The sequence below is a fragment of the Neurospora hispaniola genome (assembly GCF_033458365.1).
Source record: "Neurospora hispaniola strain FGSC 10403 chromosome Unknown B0T23scaffold_1, whole genome shotgun sequence".
In the NCBI taxonomy this organism is placed as follows: domain Eukaryota; kingdom Fungi; phylum Ascomycota; class Sordariomycetes; order Sordariales; family Sordariaceae; genus Neurospora; species Neurospora hispaniola.
Genome location: NW_026944406.1, coordinates 1133274 through 1159198, shown reverse-complemented (window position 1 = coordinate 1159198; position 25925 = coordinate 1133274). Strand labels below are relative to the sequence as shown.

Sequence of the window (25925 nt, the reverse complement as noted above, 5' to 3'; positions counted from 1 at the left end):
AATAAAGTAGGTATTGGATAGAGTATTCCCTAATACCCAATAATAATTCTATTTATTTCATATTACTAAGAACATTCTTTTTAATACTAAAAAGAAGTGGAAGAAGCAAAAGGATAATAATAACAATAATTCTAAGGATAAGGAAGGTAAAAATAAATATGAAAATCTAGTTTTATTTAATATAGTAGATCAAGGGATTTATTTATTTGTACAATCTATTAACTCTAACCCTCAACCTATTACTAAAATTACTAACGACCCTTATAGTATTGTAGCTATATTCAAGTTTATAATGTATACTAGTACTAACTTAAAACTCTAAGCAGCTTAGAAGAGGATAAAAAAGCAATTTGATGATCAAATATTGATTTTTTAATATATCTAGAAGAATTAGCTATCTATTAAGGATCAATAGGCATACTATTATATTAAGAAGTATAGGAACTTCGGTATTAGAGTTATATCGCTAATTGAATTAAGTAACCTAAGCATTAAGAACTACCTTCTTAATAGTAATAGTAATATTGATAAGCTTATTACAGCTATTATAGAAATAGTTACCAATTAATATTAGACTTTTAAAGAGAAGATTATAAGATAGTAAACCTGTTGGTGGGTCCCTGGCATTCACTGGGCACAGCGGCATTCACTGGGCATAACCCAGTCCCCACTCTGTGCCCTGCCCAGACCGCACCATATCTAGCCTTCCAGACTCCGCCAGTCTCCCTCTCTTTCTCTCTTCTTCTCCATAGCACACACTCAATCAATCGTATCCAACCGCTTGATCTCGTTGGTGATCCCACAAAACCCGCTACCAATAATAGTATATCAATTATACGTGTTTAGGAAAGCTACTACTATAGATTAGTTACATTGCCTTTGAATTGATTAATTGTAAATACCACTAAGTAGAAAAGTATATACTAACCGATTAACGTAGAGACCCGCCTACTCTTAAACCTTATAATAAGGATTATAGTATTATTATCTAATATAAACTACTATACCGCTATATTATATTTAATAGGGTAATTATAAAGAAAGTATTAAAGCTTACCTATATATACCTTCGCTGATATTATAAGGAGCTACTTATATATTGAATCTATTTATTTATATATCCATATATAATTACTAACTAATATAATTTAATACTGTAAAATACCTCAAATTTCTACTTGCGTCTTCGAAACCCCTATATTACACTTACAAAGAGAGGCCGCCCCAAATATTCTATTAAATTTATCCCTAACGAATATACCCTTCCTACAAGAGTAAAGTAAAAAATTCCAAAGAGTAAGAAAGGAGGTAAGAAGGTTAACTATATTAAATAGAGTAATTTTAATAACCTCCTTTATTTATAACCGAATGTACACTACTATAAATCTTATTAGGAGAATAATAATATTAACGAACTAGCCCCTAATTCTACTAAGGCTACTAAATACAAGCGTATACAAGAGCCGGTCAACTCTAATACTTCTAACTATAGTACTAAATCGGATATATTATCTAAAAGTAATTTAGAGCTAGAGCTAGTACTAGATTGTATTTAAATAGCTATACTAAATATAGAGTTAGAATTAGAGTTAGAATTAGAGCTAATAATATTCCCGCTTCTAGAGCTCCTACTTCTTAAACTCCCACCCTTTAAACTCTCTCTAATAATCGATTTTAGTCCCTCTTTAGAATTGGAGTTACAATTTGAATTCTTACCTTCTCCAGAGCCAACCCCCTCTCCAAAACGTACACTAAAGCCCGCGCTAGAACTAGAGCCGTAGTTATCTCTAGATCAATAATAATCGTCTCTAGAAATACTTTCAAAAGAGCTAGAGCTAGAGCTAGAGTTAGAGCCCGTACTAGACTCTATTAAGGTAGCTATACTAATAACGAACTCCCTAATTAAGCGAATAGTTAAATGCAAGAGAGAGAGAGCTCAATTGGGCTTACTAGTACTTAAAAAGACGAAGTAGGTAAAGGTAATGAGGAAATAGTAGGGTAATATAACTATCCAAAGTATATAGATAAATACTATAAACTTTATTACCTATATTCAAGACATTACACACCACAGAAATCTCCATATAAAACCGTGTTACTAAATATTATTATTATTTTTTTCACGTAACTATAACACTCTGGAATCTATTTTGTAAATGCTATTTTACGTGAAATAAATGGTAAATTCGGGTGCCCGTGTAAGGTTGGGTGCCCGTGTAAGACGACCCGGGTGCCCGCGGAGTAAATGCCTTCATCAAGGCGCTGCAGTACCGGGTCAATAAGCCATCGCGACCTTCGTTTATTTGACGATTCGCCAGCTCGCCCGCAAGCCAGCCTCGCTATATGAAGATTCTCGCCAATACTTATTATTCAGCGACCCCTCTATTAAATTAATTATCGGTTCTATTAAATCTATTATCGAATTAAGTAATTCTATCAAATCAACTAGTAGTTAGTCTAGCGACTCCCACCCCTCTTCTCTTTCAAATACACAATCTTAGCTTAATAATCACTAATATATTGAACCCTCCTATACCAATCACGACCGCTAGTTCGTCGCTAGTTCCCCTTCTCGGTAATCAGAATATCGCTAACTAGTATTAGGGATTTACAGCCGAATTTAATTACTTTTTTTTCGCTAAATATATCTTCGAAATAGTACTAGAACTTAATAAGGCAACGGATCCCGAGAAGCACAATACTTAGTAGACCAGACGTACTAACGTTAATAAGATTCTACTTTCTATTTTTAAGACCCCCGCCGTTATTAAAATTTTAATTATTAATAAATAGGATAAAACTAGTAGAAACCCTAAGGTTACGTATAATTTCATTTAGTTTTATATTATCCGTATTACTAACGAAGTTCGTAGCGAAGTCCTTACTAAGTATTTGGCTATTAAGCGTATTAATTTTGATACTATAGTTTCTTTCCTTATCCGTTATATTTTGCTCTATAAGTATATTAAAGACGTTAAGTTTAAGATTAATGAGGATTTTAAGGTTATTTTTCTTTATAATGTTGTAAAGATTGTTTACCCTATTAATGCTAGATATTGGGTAATTACTTTAGAGGTTAACGAAATAGATATCGGTATTTTCTTAGTTAAATTCGGTAATATTGGCAATGTCGAGTCCTGTACTAATATTAACGTTAATATTTAGAAGTTAGTTAATAATAATGCTAGTAAGAATAATAATATGGGTTCGATTGATAAGAAGAAGGACGATAAGAGAATCGATTATACTAGTTATACTAGAAAGATCTATACTAATTAAAAGTACGTCTCTTATAATTACTATATTAATAAATAGGCCGACGTCTATTGGGTTTGTTTCCTTAAGAAGGCGCTTAATATTCAGAGGCCTAAGAAGGAGATATTGGCTAAGAAGATAACCGTCGCTACTAACGCTAGTACTAATATTCTCGCTAATAATGTTTCGATTAATCTAACTACTCCCGCCACTATTACTAATTCTATTTTATTATATAGAGGTAGAATATTTATAGGTTTAAGCGGTTTGGGCGGTGGCAATATAGATTTTTATTAGAGCCCCTAACCGATATTATTGAGCGTATTGACCGTAATTAGAATAATTAATTAATCGATTCTTTTCAATATTAACTTCAATTTTAATATGCCTATAGTAATCTTATTGAAGGATAATAGGCTCGAAAGTAATTTCAATAATTAAATAATATTCGAAATCTGGTTATTTATGATTATAATTATTTAAATAATATCTTTAACTACTTTGAATGGTTTATAGATATATAATTATTCCCCTATCTAGTAATTTATACGGTTGGTAATGGAACTTCGATTTATACTTATTATATTAGTACCGAGAAGTGGCTAGAAGAGGCGACGAGAAGAGAATGGGTAGCGAGATGGCACGTGAAGGTCGCCGAAGCAATAAGGAAGAGGAAACGCCTAAACGCCGTAGAGGCACGTGTACGATTCGACGGAACTACACTACGGTACTATATATAGCCCAGTACGGACGAGAATCCCGCGCTACATTATCTATGAGTAACCCTCCGCACACCCACCCCATTCCCTACATACACCCAAAAATCCCCAAGGCAGCTGGCATGTAAATAACCGTGTTTTGGGTGTAATCTTACTCGTATTGCAGGTTACCTTAGGGACCTTAATTAAATTTCTGGCTCTCTATACGCAATTAAGGCCTTCTATAGATAATTTAAAACAAAGGGGGAATAATTTGAGCGAGATTAAATATAGTAGGGATAGTAATAAGTATTAGTATACGACGTTATTGGTATGCGACGTATAAATAGCTGGCGGTGATGGGTGTAATTAACTGTATGAAAAAGCGTGAAAGAAATAATTGTCATGGCTGAGCCAGACTGGTTGCCAAGACTGCCAAGACTGCTCCCGCAGTCCGTGCTCTTATTTGCGCCCTCTGGTTGGGTATATCCCTATTACATCTAGGCTCGTTGTTTGATTGGCTGCATCCCTCCTTGGGACCCGCTTCCTTCCTATATTTAACTGTGCCAGCCAGAGGTAGTACTTCTCTTCTTCTCTTTTACTCCCCATAGTTAATTATTTATTATATTCGTTAGATTAGTAGTGCTAGCTACTTGCCTAGTTTACGTGCCGTGATATTTAATTAATTATCCCTTTTCTAATTGGCTCTAGCGAGCTCTATTGCTATTAATTAATTAGCGATTATAATCTCTCTCTCTTTCTTTAATCGTTCGCTGAGAGTAAAGTTAGTGTATTAATATTTATCCAATTAACGGAACCCAATTTCTATATATAATTGAATAGGGCGCTTACTACTTTACTAGTAGGGTTCTATACCCTAATACTCTAAGGCGAAATACGTAAGGTATTATATAGATTATGTTATTAGCGTACTAGAAGGTTTATAATTAAAAGTAAAGGATTATATGTAACCCTAGGGTTCGCTACGCCAATAGAACTGTCCCGAACCCGGATTTTCTTTTTTCTAACCCTATATTATCGGTACTATTCAATTAGTACTACTCTTCTTATCTTATTACTATTTTAATTCTTTTAATACTATTTCGATTATTATAACTACTCAACTAGCCGCTTAGTAGTTAATTAAACTTTTAACCTTATTACTAATAATTTAAATCCCTTATATTAAATATTATTAATCCCGCTGCCTAATTCAATTTACTTTTCCTATTTCTATAATTTTAGCGCTTTATTTTAAAAGCTATTACTATTTATTAGATTTTTTATAATCCTTTTCGTATTTCTAGATTGAAAATTGCGTTTTTACAATTTCCTTATTTTTAATCCTTGTGTTTTTTAGAATTTATTAACTAATTAAGAAAAACCATTCGTCTTTACTCTTTAAAGCGCGTATATAAAGAAGTTAAAAGAATATTATAAATATTATTATTGATACCGCGCTTCTAGTTAATACTCCTATTGTCCCGGATCCGGCTTTTTTACCTCGTCTCTCAAAATTAAATATTAAATTAGATCTCTATTATCTATTTAATTAATATTCCTATTATCCCAGATTAGTTTTATTTTGTCTTCTGAAATTAAACGTTAAATTAGATCTTTCCTACTAATCTAGTTTATCTCTAAATCTCTTATAATTCTATTACTTTCCTTCTGCTTTAGGAAGTTAATAATAATAAATAAAAGTATTTTCTACGTTATTTCCCATTATTTCATCTCTCGACTTTCAACCTTATTAGTACTAATAATCTATTTTAATATCCTTCTTCGATTGAATTATAGTTCTAAATTCGCTAATTATATTATAATACTTCGCGTTTGTATTTTTAATTTTAAAATTATACGTTTAGATTAAATAATAGATATTCGATATAGGATAGGTTGAAATTTTGTAATATTAAGTCTCGGGGGGATAGCTCAGTTGGGAAGATCTGAGCTTGGCCCCCTTTCGGTTTCATCCGAAAGGTCGTGGGTTCGAATCCCGCTCCCCCCCCTTTCATCCGGTTTTTCGCCGCCGGATCGGATGAAAGATCTTCCCCGCTATCGCTCCACTAAACACTCTTAGAAGAAGAAGAATATTTACAACGAAATCAAATATAGGGGCCCACCCTAATCTAAAACCCTAGGTACACATAACTAGGCACGTATTAAAAATCTTATTCTAATTAAAAATACGCCGGCCTCCCTGTTCCGCTAATAGGGTTTAGGAATTGGAACCCTACTTCCGAAATCTATTCTAGAGTTACGGTTCCGCTCGGATAGAACCCGTCTAGTCCTACGATATTGGATTAATTAACGTCATCTTACCAAAAATCCTAGTTAATTAAAAATAAGACGAAGATTTCAACTAAAGAAAGTAAAACCCTACTTCCCTACCCCTACCTTAAAAATAAGATAAAAGAAGAATACCCGCTTCCGGAATAAAGAAAAAACGTTACCGAAGTATTAGGTAGGGAAGTGGGGCTTTAAGGAACTAACTAATTAGAAGCCGCGAAGTCTACCGGGATTAAAGAGATAATATACCGAGAGAAGAAACGAAAGAAGTAATTAAGGTTCCCCGGGCCCCCTACGGTGAGGTGGGACGAAGGGTTCGGGTTAGGGTTAGGGTTGGATATAGAGAAGCTGAGGGTTTTCATCCGGATTTCAACAACACAGTTTTTCCCTTAGACTACGAACGAAGCAGCACCGCATACCCCCCTAGGTAGACTAGTATAGCTAGTTAGCGTGTATAAGACCAATATATATAATATTAAGTCTCTATAAGTACCTTAATGGCTATTAACTACTAGTATAAGGGATGGATTATATGGAGAATTACGACGTTGTACAATACTTTTTCTTTTTATTCGATATCGAAATAGTTCCGCTATTATAAAACCGGCATTATCTTTTCTTCGATTAATTATATTAAATGGAGGATTTATACCAAATATATAGGATTGAAATTGAAGTTTATTAAAATCTTGGTATTGAGAGCCTTACTGGTTTTCATATGGATATATACAATTCTGGTGGTTCTAGTCGACTCTAGGTCTAAATCTTTCTTCCGCCGGGGGGGTAATGTTATAGTTGAGCCAGATTGGTTGCTAAGATTGCTAAGACTATTCCCGCAGTCTGTACTCTTATCTACGCCCTTTAGTTGGGTGTATCCTTATTATATCTAGGCTCGTTGTCTGATTAGCTGTATTCCTCCTTAGGACCCGCTTCCTTCCTGTATTTAACCGTGCCAGCCAGAGGCAGCACTTCTCTTCTTCTCTTTTATTTCCCATAGTTAATTATTTATTAGATTCGTTAGATTAGCAGTGCCAGCCACTTGCCTAGTCTACGTGCCGTGACAATAATTCGAAAACGAGATTTACAATGTCAGGTGTTATTAGCTGTATGGTCCTACAATTTTTGGGTTTTGGGTGTATGTAGGGAATAGGGTGGGTGTGCGGAGGGTTACTCTTTAATAATCTAACTATTTCTATTAACTACCCTATTTACATTCCCCTACCAAAATTACTTTTTATTATAATCTAGAACGCGCTTAAAAGATTATTGCCCTACAATTAACAAGCTGCCTTCAAAACCTACCCAAAATTATCGAATAAACGCCGTAATACTATTAATACTATTACTATTTATTAATATTAATGAATATTATTAATCCTCATTACTCCGCCATTTCATCTAGTCCTTTAGCGCAAATAATATAAAGACCGTTTTAAACACCCGCAGCGATAAAGCAATATAGAATCAAATAGAATCTACTACCCCATATTGATACACTATTCACTACCTTACCGGCTACCTCAGAAATCAATCGTACTAAATTATTTCTAGCTTATTTCCTCCTCCTCCTCTTCCTCCTCCTCCTCCTTCTTCTTCTTCTTCTTCTTCCTTATTATAATACACAAACTCGCTAAATTAGAACATTATACGTTGAACCTATCGCGCACAACTTCACAACCTCAGAAAACTAGCGTATACCAGTATAGTATTACGTATAATATTACTATTGTTCTTATATCCTCTCTTTAACTACTATAATCAATCAAAATTTACTAGGCTCTCAACCCGCCGTTAATGTAAGTTAAATCAATCATTATATCTATTACCTTTAATTAATAATAAAATAGATAATAATTAGCCGGAATAATAGACTATTTTCAAACGATAAAGGTAATTTAGATAATTGCAATAATAAATTTAATAACCAACGCCCTAAAGCGCCTACTATAAGCCCGGTAATTATATTAGTAGTATAGTAATGTATTATTACTAATTATTTATAAATCCCTTTAGGGCAAAATTAAGTAAGTAAATTATAAATAGTATATATATATTAAAATTATCATTTAATATCACCCTCTTTACTTTAACAATACTATACTTCGTCGTTTAATACTACTTTCAACTATCGAATTATAATAATAAAATAATTAGGGTAATATTCTAAATTAATTATAATTTTATCTACCGATCTCCTTTAGAAGGATAGTTAATAAATAAATTGTAATGTGATATTATATAGCCGTTATAATATCTAATAATATAAATAGGGTTTCTATAGCGTATTTAGTCTCTAACCCTTTCGTAGTCCTATACCTTCCTAACCCTTTCGTAGTCCTATGCTTTATTAATATTTTCCCGGCTAAGGTATGCTTCCTCTCAACCCTTTCGAAGCTAAGGTTAAGGTTATCCTCCTCCCCGACCTTTTCCCGGTTAAGGTATACCTCCTTAATAACCTTTTCCCGGTTAAGGTATACCTCCTTAATAACCTTTTCCCGGTCAAAGTGTTATACTTCCTTAAGGATAATAATAATATTATTTATAAAAGAAAGAATCGAACAGTCTTCTACAAGATGACCAGAGTATAGCTACTATTGATATTTCTCTAAATATAGGATTCGATAATCTACTCGCTAAAATTCAACGGCTAGAGTAATAAAATAAGAACAAGAATTAAGATAAAGGTAAATATTGAAATAAGAGTAAGTATTGAAATAAAGGTAAATAAAAAGAGGTCCCAACCTCCCAACCGGCTGCGAATAACCTAATTATATTTACTATCATTATTAGTAGTAAAATATTTATACCTACCGGAATACTATTTAAAACCGTTACTAATTTATAAATTCTTCGTATTAGTATTCGTTTACTTATATTTACCGGAATTACTACTAATTTAATTTCCGATCGTACTAGTAGAAATTCTAATCGGGGCTAGACTAATTACACCGAATATACTAGAGATAATAACTATTGAGCTTTTAAATTTAAAGCTACTTTTGGTACTAACTTTATTAATAAAACTCATTCCCAGCGTAGCACCCAATCCCAGTCTAGCATCCAATCCCAATATAACGCCCAATCTCAATATAGCATCCAACCATAATATAGCACTCAATCTCAATCCGGTAATAGCATATATAGTAGTGGTGGTAATAGTGCGCTGTATAGTCCGCAAAACTAGTTTTCCCAACCCGGCTAGCCTTACTATAGCAATATCCAGTATAATGGATATAGTAATATATATAATTTATATAACAATTTATACGATAACCTATATAGCAATCCTTATAGTAATTAATATAGCGGTCAATATAGCGGTCCTCAACGTAGTAGCTTCTAGGGCGGTCCCTAATATAATACTCCTCTATATAGCGATTCTCAACGCAGTTCCGCACTACCTCAAATACCTAATAATAATCGTTAATTAAGAAATTATAAGCAAGGTTCTAACTAAGGTCCTAACTAAACTTCCGGTTCTAATAAATTCAATTAATTAATCCTTCATGACCTAAACGAATACCCTCTAGAAGATAAATACCCTAAGTACTTCTTTATACCCTTCTGTATTAGTATAATAGAATTAATAAGAATAAATACGCCTACCTATATAAATTATAATCCTATTAATAACGACGTTAATGAATTTAAAGTAATTATTATATAGTCTATTCCCTAGGAAGAAACTAAAGAGGTAATCAATAAAATCCATTAGTAAATACACTGATATATATTCGTCTACTATTCTAATTAATTTATCAATTAAATAATTATATAAGCCGTACTGAATATTAATACCCGTTCGTCTAAGTTTAAATATTTTCGTATTTATACTAAAGGAACGTTTAAAACCTAGAAGAGCCGTTTTTTATAGGATAAATTCTATACCTACTTTATTACTATATCCAGGAATTATAATTAGTTATTAGAATTCGATTATAATAATTCTAAAGATTATAAAATTTCCGAACAATGAATAGATCCTTAAATTAATACCTACTTTTTTTAAAAAGTCTTTTTATATCTTACGCCTTATATTAATTATTCGGCCACTTTTACTAATAAGGAGGATTTGCTATATTTTTACCTTAAGAATATTATAATCGACTTAGGTATTATAGTTTGCAAGGTTATCCAAACCGAAAAAATATTAAATTTTAGTCGTAGTCCGGGTACTAGCTTGGCAAAAAAAAGGACGAGAATATTAGAAATAAATATAAAACGATATTTATTAGCTTTAAATTTTATAAAAGATTTATTAATATAGATGGATATTTTTTCGTAGAACTTCCTCTTAAACTTACTTAGCTACGGGGTCCTAGGGAAGCACATATCGTGAAACGACCGTCATTCGACGGCATCTGCCTCACTACCGTCAATCTACCATTAGTGTCAGACTACCGTCGTTGGGCGCCATATACCGTTGTCAGGAAAACTACCATTGGAGGTTATACAACCCAAGAAGGGAGGAACAGACAAGAACACAGTCAAAGGCAATTACGATCATAGTGGTCTTTCCCATATCATAATCGCAAGTCAAACTAGCGCTATATAATAGTAGGTCGCCGACCCGTATTTACACTAGAGGAGAAGGTACGCCAACACTCTTACTATTAATTAAGACATCGCTAAATAAATTTAGCAGTCGGCGGCGCTCAATACCCCTATAAATATAGTATTTAATGGATAATTAGGGGAAGATAGTGAGTGCGTCGTATTTCGCGACACACTAGCACAATAAATAATTAAATACGACAACAATACCAACAAAAAATAGTAATAATAACAATAATAATAAAATATAAAAATAAATAGGTATAATAATAAGAAATATTAAACGAACTACCTATTTACAATTAATTATACTTTTTTTCTATAGTATTATTAAATACTATATAATTGAATTAAACGAATACTATAATATTAAATCGCGTACTATTAATTATAATACTACTATTAAATATAATATTATTATTAATTGGATATAGGTATTATATAAGATTAAAATAAGTAATTAAAGAGAATATAGTACTTAAAGGTATAAATACTTTATAACTTCATTTAAAATAATAGCCGACTAGAGGATCGTAGCCGGCGAAGAAAACGTAGTAATAAATATATACATACGCCTAGGCATAGGAGGCGTAATATCGAAGGCAGATTGGGATATAGTTTAATTATAATAACTACTATAATAGTAACCCTTACGTCTATACCGTAAATAAACTAGGCTATTATCATCTTCCTTATTATCTTCCTTATCGTCTTACTTTAAGTAATAGCCACTACTACTACTACTACTACTATAGGTACTATAAGTACCAACGGGATATTAACGCTCATATTGAAATAAAGTATAAGTAGGGGTATATTCGCAGTACCTGCTACTTTCGCCTTAATTATAATCGCCTCTATAGCTACTATAACTGCTATAACCTCTATTATCCCTAATATTACAATTACTTCTATTATTATAGCCGCCGCTATGGTCGTTACAGCTACTATAATTATTACAGCCACCACCTCTATTATTACAACCACCTCTATCCCGGTTATCGCAGCTACTACCTTTATTATTACGGCCACCTCTATCCCGGTTATTACAGCCACTACCTCTATTATTACAACTACCTCTATTCCGGTTATCACAACTACTACCTCTATTATTATAACCGCCACTATAATTATTACAGCCTCTATCAAAACGGCCGCCGTATAAATTATATTTAGGACTCTAATTATTAGAACCTGGACTAATATTACGATAGGTACTACTACTACTACTACTATAGTTACTACTTAGAATCCTAAGAGTGCCGGGGGGTTTAAAACTCTATTCAAGTAGTAAACGTCGCTATCTACCAATATTAGGGTAAAGGACGTTAAAGGGTACGGACGGTTCCTCTATAACAATACTCCTATTAAACTAATCTATCCTAAGTATATTAGCTAGTTTAATCTATTTAGCTACGAATTCTAATAGTATTTTAATAAATTATTTCCGGTCGACTTCTTTATACCGCTCGTTAAAAGGTAGGGCTGCAAAGGTTTGGCACATAATTTTACGAATATTTTTATTAGTCTCTCTCTCCCCGGACCTAGGCCGACCCTTATTTATAATATACTTAGATTTAATAATATCTAGTATTATAAGGTTCATATCTTACAATTCCGTTTTAATATAATAAAATAGAAGACTAGTCTAGTCGCCGAAGGTAGCCTCGTAATTGATATATTTTATAATATAAATATAGATTTGATTAAAAGTCCTTCTATTAATCCAACTTTCGATTAACTTTAGGTAGTACGTTCGATATTCGTTATTATTGTTTAGGTTATATTCTAAAAGAAATAAATTGTTAGAAATAATGTTTTGAAAAAAGGATATTAAGGTGTGGTTGAGAAAGTTGGACTTTTCCGTACAATGGGTTTTAAATATATATTTTCGAAGGGTTTTAAAATGCTTTGAACGGGTATTAATTCCATCGACTATATTAATAACGAGAGTATTAGAAAACTAGTTGTAATAGTATAAGAATAAGGCCTATTGAAGTTCTTTGTTTAATTCGTTAATAATAATGGTATTATCTTACGGTAGTTTAACTCCCTATATACGTTCAATGCTTCGTATAGGATTATTATCCTCGTTAATATTAGTAGGGTGAATATAATTGCTATTTACTATATTAAAATCTAGCCTAATAGGCACGCCTTCTTCCTACAGCTTCCATAGGCTAGTACAATTCGGTTTATAGAAGAATTCAGGGTAGGATTACTATAACGGACGATTATCGTCCCTCTTTCCCTTTTTCCGCTTGCGAATGCTTAAATTAGGAATTTTAATATTAGTAGTAATATTAGGAATAGTATTAGGAGCGATACTAAAGTTAGAGGTAGTACTAATACTCCTATTATTAGGAGTGGAAAATATAGGACCGGAATTAGGACCTCTACTACTAGGAACGATACTAGAGCTAGAAGTAGTATTAACACCCCTACTATTGGGAGTAGAAAATACAGGACCGGAACTAGGACCTTTACCACCAGGGGCGGTACCAAAAGTAGCACCGCCAAGGCGACGAAGAGGAACGCTAATATCACCGAATATATTATTATTATCCTCCTTATTATCGTTATTGGCATTGAAATCGTTGTATTCATTATCGTTTTACTAGGGTGGCTATTGAAAAGCCTCTTCGAAGTTGAATTCTTCGAAGTTGAAATTAGAATAGGCATCGGATACGCTACAGCCGAATATAGTAAACGTATTAATAATTAATACAATTTAACTGCCGAATAGAGGGATAGGTAGTCTATTAGCCTTTACCTAAGCTTAGGCTTGGGTTTTTACCTATTATACTTAACAAAATTCTTCGGCTTTCTATTGGTATACTATTTCTACTTTATACACTTCCTCTACTTTACGAGTATTTACTTTACGAGCTTCCTTTACTTTACGAACCTCTTCTACCTTTCGGGTCTATTAATCGATTTACTCCAATATAGGACCCCTCTATAATGGAGAAAAATCGCTCGTATTAGTAAAGTTTCTACTACGAAGAAAATGTTCGAAATCCTTCTAGTTAGTAGGAGTGGGAGTAATAATAGAAATAGCCGGTTAGAACGTCTAAGTAGGAATAGCAAATTAGGTTTAAAGAAGCTATTGTTGTATATACTATAATTATTATTATACCTATTATTATATTTATTATTATATTTATCATTATATTTATTATTATATTAATTATATTTGCGCCTGGACTTATTACTGGATTTCTTGCTCAACCTACTATTAAAGGACTTATAAATCTACTACTATATAACTAAGGGAAAGTTGCTAATGAGGCGAAAAGATTTGAGGTGGCTGTAATATAAGTATCGAATACCGAGAAGTAGGGCAATAGCTAGGTAGAATATAATTATAAAATGGGGTAGGCGAGAAATATTAGGCGGGTATTAAATTCCGAGCCGGTATTAAATGCCGGGTTGCAAAAAGATTAGGCGAAAATACTTGGGGGGTAACCGGGTATTTAGGAGGAGGATATCTAGGAATAGGAAGGTATTTAGGAGGAGGGTACCTAAGAGTAGGAGGATATCTAAAAGTAGAAGGATACTAAACATTAGGTATAGGTATATTACTACCCTATATACTACTATACCTTTATTAATATTAATAGGTAGGTGATATTATATTTGTTACCGGGTTAGAACTAATACTAATACTAATACTAGTATTAGTACTAATGCTAGTGTGCTGGCTATCCTTTTAGAGGATGTCGGTGGATGCGGCCGATTCTATATATTTGGTTATATATTTAAAACGGCTGCCCTTTTGCTACTCTTTATACGGCGAAGTAATATTACAGCGCTAAAGCAAGGTTAGAATATATGTAAAGAGAAAGAAAAAACAACGGATTAATTTATTGGATCTTAGTATATAGGAAATTATATACTAGGGGTATCTTAGCCGGTAAAAGAACGCGACGAGCCTCTAGTTAATAGTATACTAAGTAAAGTAGGTTTGGGTTTAATAGGTGTATTAGTAGGCGAGCTCGGTTGACTATTAGTAAAATCCGGCTTATTCTTATTATCTTTAAAACCCCGTATATCGAAACTAATAATTCTCTTACCCTTATCGGTTGGGGCGGCTATATCCTTAAGAGGGCGACTACAAGGATGACTATTCTTAGGCTTCTTACTAAGCATCGTCTATATTTATATTAATTAAATAAATTTGAAAATTTAGTAATAATAATAATAATATTTATAGTATTTATAGTCGAATATTATTGTGAAAATCCGGAGATAATTTAGGTTATTTAATTTAGCTATAATTAATTAGAAAATAATAAATTGAGCGTATATAGAAGAAAATAGCCGTGGGCGATAAATTTTCTTTTACAATTTATAATTATTAGTTATAAGAAGAAAAGAGAGAGTTATTGCGAATTAGTAGAGTTTAACTAAAATTTTTTATATATATAGGGTATAGTCTATTGGATTTTGCCGCCTTCTATTTTATTAGGTAGGTGCGCGTAAATAGTTTTTATTCTATTAGGCATTTTAAAGATTGGATAAAATCGTAGGGAGTTATTTGTAGTAGCTAGTGAATATGGTAATAGTATTGTAGATGAAAGTTGATGGAAGTTTAAAGTAGGCTATTAAAGTAGTTCGGTTAGCTAGATTTTAGTAGGGGTTGTAGCTAATTATATTAAATAGTATAGCGAGTTACTACCCCTGATAGCCCGGGTATTCGGCAGTTCTACCCCGGTACTTGGGTATATAAATTTATTTATAGTATAAATTAGGAATAAAATAAATATTATAGAAGTAGTATATAATTAGGAGGGCCATTACTCCGGGTAGTAAAATAATAAAGAAGATAATAAGTATATAATTAGTATACTAGTTAGATGGCTAGCGGTAATAAGATAGTAGAGTTTATAAAAGATAGAGAGATAGGGAGTCTTCGAAACTTTATAGAGGGGAGAGTTTAAATATAAATAAGCTATTTAAATTTAATTTTACTATAGAATTAATACTTTAATATATATGTAGTATTAGTTATATAGCTATATAACGTAGGTACCTATAAATAAGTATTTACCTATAAATAAGATTAAAACTACCTATTGTGTATGTATATATACGGGATGGGGCGATATCGAGAGTTGTTTATTAATTCAATTTCGAAATAAAATGAATCTACGAAATTACCCTTATTGAACCTGTTTGTACTATATACTATTAGTAAATATTTTAAAGAGTACGTACCAATACCTACCGATATAATTTATTGTCTCAAATTATATTTATATTATAGAACCGCTAGTAGAATCTATAGGGTCTCGGCTATTCTAAAATGATCATTATAATCTTATAGTAAACTGAGAGCCTTATGCTTTTTTAATCCTTAATTTTAACTCTTCCTTTTATAATTAACTTTACCCCTTACAATTTTACTTAATTCACCTTCTTTAACTATATAACCATCGATACAATACCTTACTAGGCTAAAATCAAAGAGTTTTTATCCTTGTAGGTAGACTTTATAGTTAGTAGGCAAGTAAATTATAAAATCCGGGCTAGATATAGCAAACGAGTGCCAGTCCCTAATATCTATTCTTATTCTAAACGATAATAATAGGCTTGTTAATTAAAATTAGTAACTACCCCGCGCCAATTAAAATCACTAATAGTTTAAAATCCCAGTTTTAAATTTAATTTTAGTAATAATAATAATAGTAATAATAATACGATAATGTCAGACCCCGCCCCGCCTCTTAATGAAAATTAGGAAGATATTAATAAAGATGACTAAGGTAAGTAATTACCTTAAAACTAAAATAAATCTAAATATCAACTTATATTATAGAAATAGGACTTATGAATTAAAATAATGTACTTATAAATCTAGATTTAATAGATATACGCCGTAAACTGGCCGAATTCGAAAACGATAACGCCCTTCCGGCTATATTTAATAACGACTAATTACAATTTGATATTAAATATGTAGAGCGAGAATACGATTGAGAAATGTAATAACTAGATACGGTTGTATTCAATAAAGATTTTATCGATAAATAGGTAGTAGACTAGCTTATAGAGCCGGAAGCTGTAGTACTACTACTAATAACCGAATGTAGTTAAATTTTCGATACCTCAAATTTTATTTAATATTACTATAATAAGTAAGAATATATATCGGATTTTAGTATAGTACTGGGTCTATATGCCTATGTCTATCGTATATCGCTTAGGGATTATAAGATTTGGTTGCAGATATTGAGTGTATTGCGAGGTTGCGATGGCTAGCCTATTCTAGCTATTCAAATATTACTAAGATAATTGGCTACCATCAAAGACTGAGTGGCATACCGCCTCCCTTTATTAGATATACGGATAGTATAGGTACTATTGTAAATAGATAGAATAAAGACCGAGTTTATATATTAAAAGAAGTAAGTAGAGCAGGCTAGGTAATAAGTATAATAACCCGAATTAATAGGACTACTAAAATCGCCGTAATTAATTGGTTTTAACAAAGACCAACCTAGTACTATTATAGCACCGCTATATTTTATAAACCCTAAATCACTATTTCAAACCTTCCTAAATTCTAATACGGCCAGCGTAATATATAAAAGTATAGCCCATTTGGTAAATAACCTAAATAAGTTATTCTATTCCCCTTATTAGTTATTATCCATTCGGATTACCTCTAGCGAATATATATATTTTATTAATAATTCTAACAACAATAGAAAAACTATCTTCCCGTCGAATTTTATTTATTTCTACTATTATAAAGACCATACTGCTTATAATATTAGGAATATTAATAATTATGCTACTAACGAAGATAGCCATATTAATCATACTAATATACGATACTATTATCATTTACCTAATAATCATCTAGATTATTGCATATATATTAGCCGGGTCAAGGGTGTGGGCAAAAATTTTACTAATAATTTTAAGGAATATTTAGAGGAAGTCACCCTTATAATTAATAAGTATATCCCTATTAACTAAATCGAAGAGGAATTTCCTAGTTTTGGTTTATACTTCTAGTTAAACTATAGTATAAAATTTAAAAAGTAGGAGTTAGTACTGCGTTTTAATATCGAAGACTAGATTCTTTAGGAATGGGCCGATTAATTTGCACCTATTAACGTTAATTATTTTAATAGTAATAATTTGAATAATCCTAGCCCGGTAGTCGATCTGCTTATAAGGGGTCGTGCTGTACGAAATCAGAAAACCTTCCCGAAATATACAATAGAACTAAACTTCGAATTTCAAAAAAATTCTTTCTTAGTACGTTATATATTAAACAACATTATTAATAGTAAACCGAATTCTTTTCAAATAAATAATAATAGCCCAGACAATAAAAATATAAAGATTTACCCCCTTACATTTACCCTACCCATTCGAGCGGAATTCGAGATTAAGACCTTTAGTAAGGAATTTTTCGAAGAAGAGCTGGATAAAACCTATATAAGGTATGGTAACGATATTTTAAGCTATCTAGTGCTTACTTTTATCGATGGTTTTAGTATTTATTATAATGTCTATAGATCTGTTATAGGGATATATTAATCGCCAGCCGGCTTATCCTTCAATACCCGTACCCGAAATGCTAATATTTTCCCTATTGTCCTTAGCCCGCATGTATCCAATTTTAATAATGTAGTTAAGGCTCTGGGTTATATTATACTATTAGACCGTAGTATTATAATAGAGGTTTAGGGACGGCCGACTTTAGTATCTATATTCACCCTCTATTATATTAGTAATATGCCTCAATAAAATCAGAATTCTAGTGTAGTAGGTATAGCTGGCTACAAATTCTGCAGGTTCTGTTTCATCGGACTAGAGTACGTAATTAACTAATAAAATATATTTACTAGAACTATTAGTATAGAAATAAATTAATATTATTACTAATATTTATAAATATGGTATAAGGTGGATTTCAACCTTTAGAGAATGGGCGATAAAAATATATATTGTACGTAATAGGGAATTAGTAAATTCAGGCTAGTTTTATTCGATTTGACCCCTATATTTAATATTATATTATTTCAACTACCCAATCTAGCACATTCGGAGTATAAGGGTAAGTACTTCTAATCTAATACTTTCACCCCCCAACTCTTCCCCTTCTATTATAATTACTGACTGTTTATTGAATCTAGGGATTATTACAGCCACCTACGAAATGTTATTAGATGTGTTCCTTACGCCGAAAGCCAAGATTGAATATAGCCGTATCCTCTGTGGCTGGCCATTTCTACCTAGCTGGAGTGCCTTACCTTCGCCTTTGTTGTATATTTTAAATTATAACCTTATATACTATATGTAGTAGTTAGTTATTATACTACCACTATTTGAGGCATAGCTTCGTAAAGACTATATTAATCCATACGTATGGGAGGTATGGAAGGTAATTCATTAACTAGACCGCGAAAAAGAGGATGACGATGATTTAAATAGTAAGGAGGCTGCTATAGATGCCAAATTAGTTGGGTGCTTTATTAGAACACTAGCTATAATAACTCAGAGTAACTCTATTTTAATAAACACTAAAAATACCAAATAAGTATATAAAAATGTCGATATTGAGACCAAGCATGCCAGAGATTGGTATATACTACTTTGCTAAGTAGCCTTAGTAATTATAATAAAGAACCCTAGAATTAACGCCTTCTAGAATCGTGTTCGTATAAATTCTGGTCCTTCCTAGGAATTATCGATTTAACGATCCTCTCGAAGGTTATTAGTAAACGGTAGTCCTAGTACTAGTAGTCTAGATAATAATGCCTAAATAACTAAAAATGCCGACCTAGACGATAGAGAGGGTGGAATTATCGTTGTAATTATTCCTGTAAATCTTTTAAAGAAAGTAAAAGAGTATGTACGTAAAGTGTTTCGACCCAACGTACATTTAGGCGTTTATTACGGCTAAATATATAACGAATACGGCCCCCCTGGATTATTGAATATATTAGCGGAAGAAAAGTATTATAAGTAAATTTAAATATTTACCCCTAAATCTAAATCTTAGCGCTATTAGGTACCCGACTAGACTATAATAGGGCAGTTTCTAGTACGTAACCTACATTGAGAATTGAAATAATGTATAAAAGCCGTGCTAATAATAATCGAGGACGAGATTTGAATATATACTAATATTAACAATAACGATATAAACGATTTAAGGCTACGGCCCAGACTACCAACGGCAGGGATATTAAGAAATAGATTTTTGAATAAGAGCGCATTATTTATACTATTCGGTTTACCCTATTCAATTTATTTATTATATTTAACCCTACCCTAATAAAGTAAATCCAAGATATTACCAGGGACGCCCCTAATTTATTCGATAGTCTATTCTACTACGAAGATAAATAATATATTAGTATCGGAGGCAATTAGAAGAAGGATAAATAGGAATTCGATATTCTTAATGTAGTAATTAAAATATATATTCAACCGTCGGTAATTGGCAAAATTAGTAACCCGGTAATATACTGGAAGCGCTACCTTATTACTAGTCTTACTTAATATTTACCTCTATCCTTTCGTTAAATATCGGACAATTTCCGACGTATTCTTTTAGAGGTATGCGAAATAGACTACGACGTGCGGATCCTGCGGTTTGTGCTTGGTACCTTATAATATAGTATAGATGTATTGTTTATAGATAGGTATATTATATCCTATCTATCTTCCTATATCCGTACCTTATTCCTATCTATATCTATATTACATCTACCTTATATCTATATCCTATCCTCCCTATATCCCTATCCTATATTTATCCTGCCCTTTTGGCTAATACTAATATATATTAGGTAGGGGAGCTATCTATTAAAAGGTATCCCCCTTATCTTATACCTGGCTACGCTATAATACTATATATTTACAACCCAAATATAATGTATCTATAAATTTAGTATCGTTAATAATTCAATATCATAAATTACCAATAATATTACCGAAACCCCTTAAGAGCCTACTAAATACCGTCCGAATTAAGAAATACCGCTGCCTTTTTTATATTCTTCGTACTTATTTTGGTACAGAGTATGCAAACTATAACAAATAGCTAATAATTTAATATAATATTAACTATAGCTATTAGGCCTTGTAATTAATAATACTTCGAAGCGCTATAGCTATAGTATTGGCGACTATATTAAATACCGTAACTACGGCGCTATAGGCCGTATCGACCATATCTTTATTTATAAATAAAAGTAGTATAATGAACGCTGTATTTTTCTTATATTAACTAAAATAATAATTACAAACCGGATTATTTAAAGCCTTACCCTCCAAAAGGTCGAGGAAACAGGAGAGATATTAATTATCGGTTTGCCGGCCGTTAAGATAGATACAATCTATATTATAGATGTTTCTAAGATTAGTGAGCGTAATGAGCTAGGTTATTACCCTAAATAGGTATTAGTAAACTGGGATATTATCTAGTTATAGCATTTAGTAATACTTCTAATAGTAAGGGTTTAATAATTATTATATAAATTATTATATTAATTTTTTCTAGTATTTAGATTCGCTATAGATGTATAATAAGGTATTTATTCTACTATTTACTTCCCTTCCCGTTTTTTAGTCTATATGGTTATTACCGTATAGAGGCAACGGGCAAGTTTGTCGCTGTATTTAACCAGGTTTATCCCGTGTCTTAACTGTTTATATATTCCCGCTTGTTTAAATTATATCAATATAATTAATTATAGTTCAATAGTAATCCCTAAGGATACTATCGTATTAATCGTATTCCTATACTATATAGTACTATATTATATTTAATTATATTATATTAATCGTATTAATTGTAATTGTATTACATTGCTCATTAGCATTATAAATTCATTCGCCTCGTATCTATAATTTTCTATCCCTATATTACCCTATATAAGTATAATAATTAAATTTAGTACAATCCCGGTGGCCGGTACAATATAGTATAGTGCCGGGGCGGGATCGGGGCCAGTACAGTGCTAAGCTGGACCGTACGCGTAGGTGGGCGACGGGTGGACGGCAAGTAGGTAGTTCCGTAGATAAATGTATGTATGTACGTTGATTGCGACTTTCTGATGCTCTTTTTTTGTGTCCGCAGTAGACCTATATATAAGTAATAGGGATTCTTTTCCTTGATAGGGATTTATTTTTTGGCCTGTAGTTAGAGTTGACTTCCTGGGAAGGTATAGATACTTCTACCGTTGTTTGAAAATCTACTGTTCTGCGCTATTAACTGTTAGTTTACGGTAACCTCCTGGACAATAGCAACTTTTGTAGTTGCGGTCGATTGACTGTTATTCCGCGGCATATCCGGGTCGGGGTTCCACAGCTAAGTATTATTCCCTAAGTTATTCGAAGTAATATTAATCTTAAAATCCTCGAACGGTCTACTATTAAATAGCTACCCCTAAGGCGTGATAGAGTAGGCTAACCTATTTTCTAAAATCTATAGCGGCGTATACTATTATATATTCCCGAGGATGGTTAATCTAGTGGTTAATTTAGTAATTAAGTTGGTAGTTAGGGTAGTAGTAGTTATTAAAGAAATAGTGGTTGTATAGGTAGTAGCTAAGGTAGTAGTCCTCATCGTATTTCCGGTCTAGGTTCTACAACTGATAATCCTTACGATTGTAGTAGTCTATACGAACGCCCCTGTAATAAACGCTATAATAATCGCCGTAGTAGAGAGACTAGTAGAAGCTGTAGTTAGTTATATTTTATACTTACTGAGGGCGAATCTTCTAGTTAGCGTTAAATTCTAGTGCTAAAGCGCTAATACCCGGTTAATTATAATTATGATAACGATATTTATAATGATAATCTGCTTAACCGCCGCTGTCGCTAGGGTAAAAATCGCTGTACGCATTCCCTAATCAATATTCCTATATCCCGTTATAAGCGCGGTAATTGTATAGATAATACTGCCGACGTTACACCTTTATATCCCTAAGCGTAACTGCAAACTTACTCTATTATTGGCTATATTAGATTCGGCTACTTTCGAAGAGGGTATAGGTTCCTTACGCCTTTAATTTCAATATTCAACGTTTAACGTTCAGCGTCCTTCTTATTATATATAATAGTTAATAATAGTTATTTAGCGATATCGCTGTATATAATATTGTAGTAAGTATCGTAGTAAGCATCGTAGTAAGCATCGCAGCAAGCATCGCAGCAAGTATTGTAATAAGCATTGTATTAAGTATTGTAGTACTTAATAGTACAATATACTCGTCAGGTCCTCAAAATCGACCGTCTGACTAGTGGGCGAGCTACTAGTCAGGACCAGCGACTCGTACGACCAGCAACTAGTACCGGATTCTTGTATCGGGACGGTATATGGTGTTCATGTACTGTACATGCAGTTCAGGGGAGTAAAATGCACCTAGACTATATAAATATACAATTAAAACTACTAACTGGATTAACGTAGGCGACTTTGGCACTAAGGGTTTTTCTTGGCCCGTGCAAGTCGCTCCCGCGGTACGAGTTGCTGGTTGTGTACGAGTCGCTGGTCCTGATTAGTGGCTCGCCCACTAGTTAGACGGTCGATTTTAAAGACCTAACGAGTAATCTAGGATTATTACATTCAGTGTTGGAGTTAGCTTTAACTAATTGTGCTATTTATGCTTAAGTCGGAGCGACGATATCCTGTGTCCTAATAGGTTGACTCTAGGTAATTGAAGTCGGAGGAGCGATACTATTCTATATCTTAGAGAGTTTAATTAATCTTTATTCAAAGTTTTCCTCTATCTTTATCGTTGTTGTATTGAATTGATTAATATGATCGGTGCTAGTCTACGCGATTGTATTATACCAGTTATGACCCCACAGCTGGCCACCCCCCTCAACTGGCTACATCCACATACATTACTAATAGTTAGATAACATCGAAAATTGGCCATTTTTACAGCGATTTCAACTATTTGAGATATTTATTAACTAATCTTAATACTCATAAATAATCTAGAGTATTGACTCAACAACTCTCTCAATAAGTTGCAATAATAACGACGTCGTCGTTACCGTAGCAACCCTTCTTCGCTTAGGACCCTTATTTAAAGCATCACAAACTTTAATAATCTCTTCTACCCTTGCAAATTTATTATTACCCCCTTCTTTAACCTTCCTTTTACCCTTAAACTTTCATAACTCTAACTAGGTCTATAAATATTAAATTTAATAATCTTTAGCGGCGAACTTAACATTCTTAATATTAAGGGTTTTAGTTACCTTCGTAAATATAGTCCTAATATTACAATCGATAGAAGAGAAGTTGTAAATACTACCCAATATATTTTTAGACTTCTAGGGGGTAGGAAAAATAATATTATCCTTTAAAATAAGTTCGATTAGTGGTATTCTAGGTGGTAATAATTAGACTAGTAAAGCATTATTATTAAGTATAGCATCTAGGTTATTAAGGATAATTAATCTATTTATTAACTATATTCTAATTTTCTTAAACCCTAATATAAAGTTTTTAATACTTACTTTTAATTATAAGGTTTCCTAATAGTAACAGAGGAACCGTTATTTATTTACTAGCGCTAATACTAGAAAAGAGGTATAATCTTTAGTTAAGTCTCTAAAATACAATTTAACAGCGGTAAATATAAATAAATCGAATAGTTAGGTCTTATAAGAAATATATATATATATTGTCTTATATGCTAACTAGTTATACTAGTCTACTTAAGGGGTATGCGGTACTGCTTCGTTCGTAGTCTAAGGGAAAAACCGTGTTGTTGAAATCCGGATGAAAACCCTCAGCTTCTCCATATCCAATCCTAACCCTAACCCGAACCCTTCGTCCTACCTTACCGTAGGAGGCCCGGGGAGCCTTAGCTACTTCAATTTTATCTTCTTTCGGTATATCTCTTTTAGTCCCGGGGATTTTTATTACTTCTAATTAGTCCTTTTAAACCCTACTTTCCTACCTAACGCTTCAATAGCGTTCTTCGTTCCGGAAGCGGGTATTCTTCTTTCATCCTATCTTTAAGGTAGGGGTAAAGAAGTGGGGTTTTACTTTTCTTAATCGGAGTCTTCGAATTTTTTTTTATCGGGATTGGTGAGATAATATGATTAGTTAATTGTCGTATTACCGGACTATAGTAATTTCCCCTGCTCGTGCATGCACCTGCTCGTGCATGCACCTGCTCGTGCATAACACCCTCTAAATGCTTACAGATTACTGGCCGCAATTATTTAGTATGGGAAATTGCATAACTACTATTTACATATGAGACTGCCCGCTAAATTGGTGCGTATGCAATCATTGGCGCCCTTTCTTTAGAACTTTTTAGGGCTTAATAGCTATACTGACTCCCTAACGTCCCCGCAAATTTCTACCCTAGGGCGACCAGAAGTCTTGGCATCGAGCCTACTCGTGCATATATCCCTCTAAATGCATGCAAAGTGCCGTCCCGGATTAGATGCACGAACAGGGGAAATTACTGTAGTTCCATCCGAACGGAACCGTAGTTCTGGAATGGATTTCGGAGGTAGGGTTCTAATTCTTAAAACTCTATTAGCGGAGCGGGGGAGGCCGGCACATCTTCGATTGGAATGAGATTTTTGATACGTACTTAGTTACGTATACCTAGGGTTTTGGACCAGGCTAGACCCCCATATTTGATTTCGCTATAAAATACTCTTCTTCTTCTAAGAATACTTAGTAGAGCGATAGCGGGGAAGATCTTTCATCCGATCCGGCCGAAAAAACCGGATAAAAGAGGGGGGGAGAGCGGGATTCGAACCTACGACCTTTCGGATGAAACCGAAAGGGGGCTAAGCTCAGATCTTCCCAACTGAGCTATCCCCCCTTATAAGAAATATAGGGAAGTAAAAAGAATAATTAAACATTATATTAAAATACTTTAATAATAAAATCCTTAAATAAATAATTTAAATACTTATTAGGATTAAGAAACGCCAATCATTATTAACCAACTTCGTTTCTGATAAATAAACTTCCTTTAACTACTATAGAACAATCTCTAAATTACTCTATCTAATTAATATATTATCGAATTTCTAATTCTTAAGCTCATCATCCATATTATTAAGAAACCACTACCCTTAAGAATTAAAACCAAAAAAAAATAATAATAA

At 32.8% G+C, this 25925-nt stretch overlaps 1 protein-coding gene and 2 pseudogenes across 3 annotated transcripts; 2 read left to right on the top strand and 1 right to left on the bottom strand.

Moving 5' to 3' along the window:
* Positions 1–2844: 2844 nt before the first annotated feature.
* Positions 2845–3135, top strand: B0T23DRAFT_301094 (uncharacterized protein; the record flags this gene model as incomplete). The annotated part of the gene is made up of 1 exon (XM_062834309.1): positions 2845–3135. A coding segment is annotated over one exon (291 nt), but the record flags the coding sequence as incomplete, so codon positions are not given.
* Positions 3136–5877: 2742 nt separating this feature from the next.
* Positions 5878–5964, top strand: B0T23DRAFT_t67 (annotated as a pseudogene). The gene has a single exon. The product of its transcript is annotated as a tRNA-OTHER (tRNA).
* A 19585-nt stretch (positions 5965–25549) lies between these two features.
* B0T23DRAFT_t13 lies at positions 25550–25636 on the bottom strand (annotated as a pseudogene). Its single transcript has one exon. The product of its transcript is annotated as a tRNA-OTHER (tRNA).
* Positions 25637–25925: the final 289 nt, after the last annotated feature.